General features: G+C 31.4%; 1 protein-coding gene across 1 annotated transcript; it reads right to left on the reverse strand.

The window, feature by feature from the left end:
• Window positions 1-4,113: 4,113 nt before the first annotated feature.
• Window positions 4,114-7,637, reverse strand: LOC131650501 (protein DETOXIFICATION 27-like). Its single transcript, XM_058920207.1, has 8 exons — window positions 7,222-7,637; window positions 6,600-7,138; window positions 6,323-6,409; window positions 6,099-6,155; window positions 4,823-5,061; window positions 4,610-4,728; window positions 4,418-4,507; window positions 4,114-4,319 (listed from the first exon to the last, which is right to left on the reverse strand). Exons 1-8 carry the CDS (start codon window positions 7,495-7,497, stop codon window positions 4,260-4,262), a joined length of 1,467 nt encoding a protein of 488 aa, XP_058776190.1. The 5' UTR covers window positions 7,498-7,637; the 3' UTR covers window positions 4,114-4,259.
• Between the last annotated feature and the right edge of the window lie 4,053 nt (window positions 7,638-11,690).

Genomic DNA, 11,690 nt, shown 5'->3' on the forward strand with positions numbered 1-11,690 from the left:
ATAACTGACTGTAATGATACATCTTGTTATATAGACCTTTTCATAAGAAACTCCCTCTAAATGAGTTGAAAAAGCTTCTGCTGACTTGGAACATCTTCTTTAAGATGGTAGAGTATAACAGACCAAGATAATTTTCTAGAATTATATCTTGAACTAAGAAGTCACTCCCCCTATCTGAGATAGTCTGAGCTCCTCTAATGGAATAAGTTTGAAATGATGAATGGAAAATATAAGACTCATCTTAATATCTTCAAGAGCAGCACTCTTTGTTCAACAATCCTGCTGAACACACTCACTATAGCAAATTTGTTTCTTAAAAAAATACTCACATAAGAAATTGGATGTTATAACGTCTTGTATAACATTAGAATACAACTGAGCTATTTAGTACATCCCATTAACTCCACTTCTTTTTCTGCAATAGATTTAAGTCTACCACCTTGTCTTCACCTGAAATAGTCAATTGATGACCCTTTGACACTAGATGTTTCCATCGAAAGTTTGCCACAGACTCAACATAAAGAACTACCACTTCTTTTACTGTTGATTATTACCCTGCCATGTTTCAATGAGATCATGGTCAGCTAAGACAAATTGAGCTCCTCCTTGATAGAATTGGAAGAATCCTCTTTTATCTTTAGCTATGTTGATTATCTCACCAAACTTCTGTCTTCATAGTCATACTCACTAATGAAGTCTTCATCATGACAGTAAACACGTATTGCTAGCACATGTTACAATCACCTGGATCAGAATCTGCCCATTCTAATCCACATTAAGTCAGAACTGTCACTTCAGACATTAATGCTGCTTCTTCATTCTTCACATGTAGTGATGTTGTGACATCACATAAGACATTAGTTTATTAGACTTAGAATCTCATTCATTCCTCTGAGTGTTCCTTTACCTACACTGGTTGATGTCTTGTCTTGCTTTTATTCTTCCCCTGAGAATTATAACATAAGAATGTTATGAATGATTGTCCTTACCCTTGAAGCATTCTTCGTTTGGAGCTTGCCACACTTCCAAATTTAGAATCCTTAGTTTACTTGCTACATAAAATCCAAACTGCCACTTCTATATTTTGAAATAGAAGAAACTTCTAAATAGCCCTGAACATGTCTTCAACAGATAGGTCTGAACCTAAACTTTACTGGTGTCAGTCAACCATTGCCCTTCTTAATGCTTAAGAGAAGATAACACTGAACTACAATTGATACATCGCTCACACCAGACCATGGATACTTAATACACATACTCAGCTCCCGACAGAGTATTTGAGTCTTGTATTTAGGCTGTACATTCAGTAAGTACTAAGTCTCCCGTCAGAGTATCTATTAGACATTCAGATAGAATTTACTGCTCACACCAGATCCTTCTAAATGATTTTTTTTCTTCATACCTAAGAGCATTCTTCTTGGCTATGATGTTTCAATATCTGTTATGACATTAGGGTTTTTAGGATCTTACATTCATCATCCTTTTTATGTATCTTGAGGAAAGACAGAGAAAACACGACCCATACCATCAACTCAGCTACACATCAGTCATGATTTAAGGAATATTTGATGTCACAATCTGTACCTGTAGAGGAGATTCCCTCAATAAGGTTTCTGGAACAGATTCACATGAAAACAACTCAGATTCTTCACAGCAATCTGATTCCCTTAACTCATCACACAATATTCAAAACCATATTTCACTATGAAGGGGACACAGTATTCAGTTTTCACCATTAACTGTTCTATGGTTAAGAAAACATTTCACATATCTGGTTCCTTTGATCAGAAGAGAATACCAGATATAAGCTCATCTTGAATTCTTTTACTTGCACTGAGCTTTTATTCCCATATTCCCATATATATGTCCGAAGTAGACTAACAATTGGGATGAAGGGTTCAGTTGATTGTATTCTGACCAATCAACACACAAGGCAGATGTCTCCTCTTCCAGATCAGGAGTAGGTTCCAAACCAAAGTTCTCATACTACATTAGTTTAGCCCCAGAACATTTGTTCTTCAGCTGGTAGCTGCATACCAGTTCTTAATGTCCCAACATCATATAGGACATTTGTCCCTCCTTCTAGAAACACTTCAACCTTGAAGATTTTAAGGTACACACTTGCAGATAGTTATGAATATCATTGATCAGGTGACATTCATCAGCTCTAATAAACCATGCCATAATGAGTGGACTGGAGAGGATACTCAAGTATCTTTGACACTTTAATTATAGATGTCAATACCTGCCATACATTCTGTTGAACTTTCATAACCCTAGGGTTTTTCAGAGACTATGCAGCGGAAAAATAGTCATATATCAACATAATTCACACAATGCTTACTTTAAGTGTTAGAGTAAGCATGACAACCAAGGATTGAAGCTGAACAATCCAAAACAAAAAGACCTAACCAATGTTCTGACTCAAAAGAAACAGATAAGCACAAAGATTACCTTATCCTTAACTTTACTCCCGCATGAAGTTTGTGATATTCTTCTTTTGTTCTTTGCTATATGCTGAATAGATCAATACAAATTCTTCACTCCCGCATGAAGCTTTTGGATATCCTTGAATCCAGCAACACCATCTTCTCTTGCCAAGAGAGTACACCTATTTTGATCAGATTGGCTTAGTCTACCACACATAGGTCCATCCTCCACTTCTAGGGACCATACAATATGAATAGAACTGTTCAAACAATCTTCTACCTTCAGCAACCAGAAAGTATCCCTTATGGATCTCATCCAGAAACAGGCAGGATGCCTGCTCTGATACCAATGCAATCTCTACCTAGGTTCTCCCTAGATATGGAATATCTCCATTCCACTCCCAATCATAGCAATGATGTCTAGCAGTCAACAACTCAGCCACTGTATCGCAGCCTAATTCCCAAAACTCTAAACACAAACAAACACAATATCAACTTGAAGTTGCTTACAAGCTTCCTCCAAGAACAAATCCTCACTCATTACTTCACAGCTTCTGAGTGATTACATTAAACCTCTCACCTACAGGTTTTGAGGCACAAATCAGTGACCATCCCACACACCGAGTGGTTCACCTACACGGCTAACCCTAGAGGCTGCATCTTCCTAGGTCTGGTTATTAGCTTACTAAACTAGGTTACAAAGTTTCCTATTTATAACCTGATCCCAATTGGACTTGGGCTTACAAATCGCAGCACTCTGGCTGTTACAAATATGCAGAAAATATTCTGCTACAAATTAGGTCTTTTAATCCTGAGTTTCCTAAATTAGAAACTGCTGAATCCAATCTTCTGATCTGATTCTTCCTGAAACTTCAATCTTCTGATCTGATTCTTCAATCATTCTTTTGACCTGTAAATGTGCGCCACATATGATTACATAATATTCACATAGAATATTCTGTATCTGTTTTAGCCCAAACTGAATCTTTCTTCCTCAGTTCTGCAGGCGCGATGTCATGGTTGAAGTCATGACATTCCATATAACATCTTGCTTTAGTACCTGTTTTGTTTTTTTCATTTCTGCAAGACTTATACAATATTACTTTCAGCTGCTATTATGTTTTAGCCAAGCATGGATGCCAATAAGACAACTCTACATAGAAGAACATCAACAACTAAGTGGGTTGGACTTAAAACAAAAATAGGATTAGTCCCCAAAATTAATATTTTAATAATTAAAAAAATCATTCCTAAAAAGTATCAATAAAAATAATTTTAAAAAACGTTAAAAAGAATAAATACCAAAAAATAAAAAAATTAATCTAAGAAACTAAAAAGTAAATAAATTCCATAAAAAAAAAAAAAATTCAGCTGGACTACCAAGTCACTCAAAAAGGTTTGTTTTACAAACAAAACTTTACCAGAGGCTAAAATCAAATTTCGCTAACATTACAGGGAAGATTTGTATATTTAACCCTGAAAACAAACCTGTGTTAAGAAATAGTTGCGATTAACTTAAAAAAAAACTACAATTTTTTTATTCATCACAAAATTCATGTTAGTGTAAAATGGACTACTACATTCTCTCATTAGAGGGTTAGCCTTATATAGAAAAAAAAAATAAAATCCTCAATCAAAACAGAGTGAAAAAACTATATTTAATCTAATTAATTATTTTTAAAAATGAATAATAGTATCTATATAATTTCAGCCAATAAAATCCAGTACAAGTATTCATATACCAATTCCTATCCAACTACAAATCTTTCAAAGAAGTAATGAGCAAATACATTTTTCAACTTCTTTTAAATATCTTAAACAAAACAAACACTAGTTCAATTGTTGTTTTCTATCTGACCACTTTGTAATATGCAATTTTGCTTTTGCTGCCTGCAATTATCGCCAAAACAAAAAACAAAATAAAATTAGATTTATCCAAATTCAAAAGTCAAAAACAAAACAAACAACAAAAGACACTGCATAGTTACCTCTTTCTCCCAATCACACCTTAGTGTGATCAAACACAATATTAAGGTCTGAGTTGCTGTTCCTCCAAATATCATCCCAGCCCAAATTCCCTGATTATTCAATTTCATAACCATTAGCTTACATTCTAGCAAATTACTATATTAACAATTCATAAACAATATTAAATAAAAAATTAGACAAATTAAACATACCATAACTCCTTGCTTAAAGTACCAACCCATTAAAAATCCAAGAGGAACCCCAATAATATAGTAGCAACCCAAATTTATGTACGCAACATATGATTGCCATCCTGATCCAACAGCCACTCCTAAAATTGTGTCATAATCATTAAATTATTAAAATTATTATATTTAATTTTAAAATAAAAAATATAATTAATTATAATTTGTATAATGTAATACCTGATAGAACTGGTTGAATGCTGTTGAGAAGAATAGTAAAAGCTAATAGAAGAGAAAGCTTGCTTACTTCATCAAGAACAGGTTTACTCGTAGTAAATATGTAACCAAATTTATTGTGCAATGCCAAAATTAATATCCAGAAGAAAAGTCCTATTGTTAATGATGTCAACACAGCTACAATAGTAGCAAATTTTGCTCCTTTTCCATTTCCAGCTCCAAGCTCGTTTGCAACCCTTACTCTGCATATAAAATGCAAATATATATTGAATAATTAATTTATAAAATATATTTAAAATATTCTTTTAAAATAAAGTAGGATCTTATGAATTTAGTCGACATTATTCTAGTACCACTTTATGGAAATCAATATTATTGAATGTCACAAACTATATAAATCATTGATGGCTGTGCCAAAACATAGACGTGATCATCAAGTGGACAAATCAGAGACCAAACCAAAAAATTGTTCATAGTCTTCACACATGATTCACTTAACAAGAAAACCACCACTTGGAATATGACATGCACCTCCACCAATATTAACGTTAGTAGATACTCTAATACCTTTAAGTTTAATTGATTATTGGTATTCTCGTCGAATTAAATAATAATATTTAATATCACTTTACTTTTTTATTTATTTTATTTTAAAATAAATAAAAATTAAAATACAATCCAACTTAAACTCATGGGAAATAAAGAATTTATCTTAAAATTTGTCCGAGTTATAAAAAGTTGCCTAAAATATTTATAATAAAAAATTATTTACGAAAATAGTGAAATTTTATAAAATAATATAGAGAATATAAACACGCAAGAAATTTTTGTCGTATTTTATTTGTATTTCGAGGCTATGGCAGGCTTTTGCTGCCAAAGTCTAGAGTCATCAAATCAATAAATAACTACTCCCTCATATTTGAATAACATATATAATACAAAATCTTTGTTTGAATATACTTTTTCTTTTTGAGGAATGTTTTTAATAGTATATATACATTGTTATAGATTATGTCGTGTTTTATTTGTACTTTTTCACTAAGTCCAAATGTCTTAGTCACCACTCACCATCACAATTGAAATTATAGGGTATGGCGTTCTAATCATCCAAGAAGTTTGGTCTCATCATGCTTTAATCTTAGCCATGAGTTTGATGAGGCCTTCATTTTTTTAATGAAGATAACTCAAATACGTAAGAAAAATTAAATGAATAAAATAAGAAGTACAAAATTTAGAATACTAGCATGTTACTAAAATTAAAATAAGACAAAAATGTTACCCCGTTGCTGCAAAGAATGCCAATGGAATCATCATCTCCAAACCATTTATTGTCATACTGCCAAACCAAATCATTTATGGATCAATACTAAAATAACCATAGCATGACAAAAATTGATAGCATATATAATAAGGAGAGAAATTCATTTATTGAGAGAAGAACATTTAGGTCACAAACCTTTATCATCCTAAAGAGACAAATAATCATAAATACTAAAAATTTACCAAATGGACAAAGCATCTACAGCAATCTCTGCATTAGGTAGATTCCCAGTCATCAATATCAGAATTCTATAATACCAATTCTCCAAACTGCAAAACAAGACAAGAAAAATATAAAAATGATCAAAAACTTGAAAACATAACAAACATGTCTTAAATTTTTGGAGACTATAATTTAACCGCGTCAAATTTTAGATAATGTGCGTTAGTCAGTCTTACAAGCTTCAAAGACGGTCTGCATTAAAACAGGAAAAAATAAATAAATAAAGCAAAATATTACCATAGCATAACACCAGAAGCAGCAGAGAGTTTAAGAAATTCCCAAAGGCCAGAAAAAGCCTCCATTGAAAACCCTTTCCATGTCAAAGGACAACCGCCATAAACAGTATAAACATAAAGCCCAACCGTTAGGACCCACCAAGAATTCAAAGTAGCAGCAGTTCCAATCACACCAAGCTGGAACTTATAAACAAACAACCAGCTAACAAAAATATGAAACAAGAGTGCAATCAGAGAAGCCCAAGCTATAGCGGCGGTTTTAAGCTGACTCTGTAAGAATCTATTGAGAGGAAACTGAAACGCAAATGCGAAATGTAACGGTATCAGCCACATTGCAACTTCTCCTGATAATACCGCTAAGTTCTCTGGTTGTCCCAACACTCTTAACACCGGCGTCGCGAAAAGATATATCGGTAACAGAAAAATGCAGCAAACGAATAATACTATCCATGATCGTTGCATGTATACTCCTAACATGTGATATTGTTTTGCACCAAATGCTTGTCCACATAGTGTTTCTAATGCACTCGCCATTCCCAACTGAAAAATCATTAAAAAAATTGAATATGAAGATAACAAAAAATGAGTATATATGAAAATTGAATAGTGCTGTGTGAATTTACCAAGAGTCCGAAATCGAAGCCAACGATAACATTATTGGCGATGGAGATGGCAGCAAGTTCGAGGTCACCGAGATGGCCAGCAAAGATTTGAGTGATGACCAACATGGAATAGGATGCAATTCGGCTGAAAATTGCAGGGCCTGCTATATGCCATAGCTTCTTTGATTCAATCAAAACTTTTCTTCTAAGTGTTTGTGGTTCTTCTTCTTCTTCATTTGGTGATAATAATGGAACCTTTGCTTCTCCTAAAGGTGAAGCTAGTTTTTTGTTCGACATAGCTAGCAAGCAGTTTGTGCTTGCTTGCTTGCTTGAGGTAGAGTTTGTTTGGTTTATGAAGAACCCAAAAGTGATGAAAAAAAAATAAAGATGAGAAGAAGGAATGATTGAGAGGTTGAAGTTCAATTGTGTAAAGAGTGGTGGCTTTTAAAGGAAATTGGTATTTGTATGAAATTAAAATAAGGAATTTTTTAATGTTTTTTTTATGATAAGATATGTGTCATTTGATCAATTTCAGTTTTGCTAACTCCATTTGAATAATGAAGTAATTAAAAACTATTTATTAAAAAACATCATAAATATTCAATTAATATAGTAAAATAGTTTAAATTTTGGAATAATATTTTTTTAATGTAATTTATACTAAGTTGGTATATCATATTAAAAGTTTATTAATAGAAAACTATTTAAGAAAAAGGGTGATGCACTGTAAGTGTAAAATATTTTTACACTGTGAAACAATCACCACCATTTATCCAATTAAACTACTCTTTTAATTAAAAAATAATTTAATGACATGACTATTTGATAGCTTTAGTGTAAAACTATTTTACAGTGTCAAGTGCATTACCTTTTAACTCAAACCATTTTATCTACAATATCACTTTTTTATATGGCCAAAATATTTAACTGAATCTAAACATTATATTCCAATTTTAAGAAATTTATAGAATTTCGGAACAATTTTTATGGAGGTTAATGTTTTATAATTAATTAAAAAACAAATTAACACCTCTTTTGATAGTGACATAACGCAAGCTATTGCTTACACACAAAAAAACGCAAGCTATAACTTGAATTATTTGTAATTACGTATGTTTCATACAGAAAAACACGTCCATATCTTCATACAAACATCCAAGAAACACTACAATATCCATGTGGGGCAGAGGACAAAGTAAAGAAAAAGCAGAGAGACTGTCACACTCTGACTTGCCCATAGAGTCACTGCTTACGCACATTAATATATATATATATATATATATATATATATATATATATATATATATATATATATATATAACAAACCCGTACGAACACACGGGTTTTGGTACGGGACGCGCATTTGTTTCAGATCTATATTTTTAATAGAAAAATGTCTAGTATTCGTGAAAAAAATAATTATTAAATGTATAGAAAAATATCTAGTACCCGTGAAAAATGATAATTAAATATATATAAAAATGTCTGGTACTCATGAAAAAATAACAATTGAATGTAAAGAAAAATGTCTAATACCCGTGAAAAAAATGATAATTGAATGTATAGAAAAATATTTGGTACCCGTGAAAAAATAATAATTGAATGTATAGAAAAATGTCTGGTACCCGTAAAAAAATAATAATTGAATGTATAGAAAAATATCTGGTACGTGTAAATAAATAAGGGTTAAATATGTTTTTAGTCCTTATAAAATTACCAAAAAGTACTTTTAGTCCCTGTAAAAAAAGTCGACTTTTAGTCCTATAAAATTACTTTTGCACTCACTTTTAGTCTCTCTACAGGGACTAAAAGTGAGTGCAAAAGTAATTTTATAGGGATTAAAAGTTGAATTTTTTTATAGGTACTAAAAACCAAAATTGAGATATTTATAAGGACCAAAAACTTATTTAATCCAAAAAATAATAATGAAATGTATTGAGAAATGTCTGATACTCGTAAAAAAATAATAATTGAATGTATAAAATATATTAAATTTTAAATAAATAATTTTTTTAATTAGCTATCAAAAATTCAAGAAAACATCAAATTTTTAAATTTAATTTTAAATTTTAAATATTTATATTAAATCATTTTTTTTGTAAAAACGTGAATAAAAATATTTATTTTAATTTAATATTTTAAAAATGATAAGTTATTATTTGATAAAAATTTATTTTCTATAGCCTGCATATATACCTAATCTTTTGTACTGTTTTAAATTTCCAAAGATACAAAGGATATTTTGTTGTTGCATCAGTAGGTTCTTCTTCTAGAAATATATTCTTCTAAACTACTTTAAACACACTCTTAAATCATTAGATAAATTTCATTCAACTCTACACAAATTTATCCAAATCCATTAAATATATACTAAAAAATTAGCAATCAATTAGTAACACATGTAGCCTATAAAGTGCACTCTTGATAGCATAACCAAAAGGTGAAGCATTACAAAAATGAGAATCTTTCCACCCTTTTTAAGTGTAACAAAGTAACAAACCCCTTTAACTTTTAGTTCAAAAACCAATTTATGCGGTAGAAAAGATGTGTAATTTAAGACATAAGAAACTTAATTATCTCACAATAGAGGCAACAATCAACAACCATTTACTTGCACCAGTTGCTAACATTTCATCAAAATTGAGAGGAGCCATGAAATGGCAAAAAAAATTTCATTTCAGAGAATTCAAATTTAACATAAAATACTATTTTTGTTCCAAACAACAATGAATTTCCAGGCATAACACAAATTGTTATGTAGTAGAAATACACATTGCTGCATAAGGAAATCAAACATACAAACTAAATTGCACTTACACCTTAATCTTCAATCATGAAGCTTCTTGTAGGCATTCCTCAACGTCTATGCTGCAAAGGACTTGTAGAAATAAGGCATATATATGCTGCAAAGGACTTGTAATTGCTGTTTTACTCCTTTTTCAGGTACATCTTGCTGCAACTTCTCTATAAATCTAAAAAGGACAAGATTTTGATCAACTTAAATGTATAACATTCAGATATCTCCCAGTGGACTAAATATAGAGAACATGAAGCTCGCGAGAGTAAAAATCAGCAACACATTAATTACAAGCAATGACATGTAAATTCAGTAGAAACTTACTTGGAAACAACAATTAACTGGTAGTGAGCAGCTACTACCTCAACTAAGTCAGCCCTCCCTTTCTTGAAAACCTACGGTGAGAAAAACCATTAGCAAATAACAATAATATCGGACATGTCGCACAAATTAAAACTATCTATTATTAAAATTTTGGTTATTTTAAAAGAATACAATTGAGCCTTAAATATTTATATATGTGAATGAGAGATTTACTGTCATGAATCATGATGCTGCTACTAGTTTAAATTTAATGGTCTTCAATTATTAAAGCAATTTGTAAAGTCAAAGAACTATACAATACACATTTACTAAGAAATAGCAGAATTAGTACTCTGCATAATTTCTAGAAACTTTAAACTCCCGCCAAGGTTATAAGCATTTCATAATAGATCTTCCATGTGTACCTCATCTTGGCAGCTCGTTCAATAGACCGGCTTCACTCCATCTGCGACAAAATAAATGAACAGTTACTGCACATACCTAGTACTTAAAAATAAATAGCAAGCTCATGCATAAAAACATATGATCAAAGAGAGGAAGTCCAAAAAATGCAGCGAAGGACAATGGGAAATACATGCACCAGAAAATGGAGTGAAGCCAAGTTATGTCAAGCATGAATCCATAAATAGTGATTCCTGCTCGTTTGTTCTCCATATATGTCATTGCATTAAAAAGCAAGTAACTCAGGATATAGCAAATTTTGAAGAAAAAAAATACAAGTAACAAAATTATATATACCTAAAGCATGTCTTTTATTGAATGGGATAGTATGTTTCTGAATCGGCATTAATTTGGTGTCATTCAATTCATCCTCTTCATCTCCCAACTAATCTTCCTCCGGCGAGCCCTAACTAAGATCTATCTATGCTGGTACTCGAACCTGTCAAATAAATATAACACATTATCAAATAGCACCATACCAAAGCAAACATATACAATCTAAAGAAATTTGGCCAGAAATACAATCCACATTTTATATTCATGGATGTGGACATTTCAATAATGGTAGCAATCGCAGCAAGCCTAATTTTCAAAGCTCATACCTGCTTGAGCATCTTTGCCTGTGATCTGCACATTTTGTTTCGTGTTTAACAACACTCATTAGAGCATTCCAGTCAAGGACACATAATCACTAAATTTTTCAACAATATTCATCCTCCATAATCACTAAATTTTTCAACAATATTCATCCTTCCTTTTTGAGAATCTACTGCATAATTTCATCAAACACTTGGTGGGCATACTTGAAAATTGAATAAATCAACAATAAACTAAAATACTCCTATATTAAATTTATTTGAGAAAGATTGAATTGCAGTAAGCATACCTGTAACACCCCGTATTTTTCATAATTTAATTTAATTTAATT

This window comes from Vicia villosa, linkage group LG2 (assembly GCF_029867415.1).
Source record: "Vicia villosa cultivar HV-30 ecotype Madison, WI linkage group LG2, Vvil1.0, whole genome shotgun sequence".
In the NCBI taxonomy this organism is placed as follows: domain Eukaryota; kingdom Viridiplantae; phylum Streptophyta; class Magnoliopsida; order Fabales; family Fabaceae; genus Vicia; species Vicia villosa.

Bases quoted from the DNA above. Each gene is read 5' to 3' on its own strand.
- LOC131650501 (XM_058920207.1), bottom strand. From the start codon at position 7,497: ATGTCGAACAAAAAACTAGCTTCACCTTTAGGAGAAGCAAAGGTTCCA. The intron at 6,410-6,599 runs GTAATATTTTGC...CTTGTTTTGCAG, and splicing joins GCTTCTGGTGTTATGCTATG to TTTGGAGAATTGGTATTATA. The intron at 5,062-6,098 runs GTAACATTTTTG...TTTTATATGCAG, and splicing joins GCATTCTTTGCAGCAACGGG to AGTAAGGGTTGCAAACGAGC.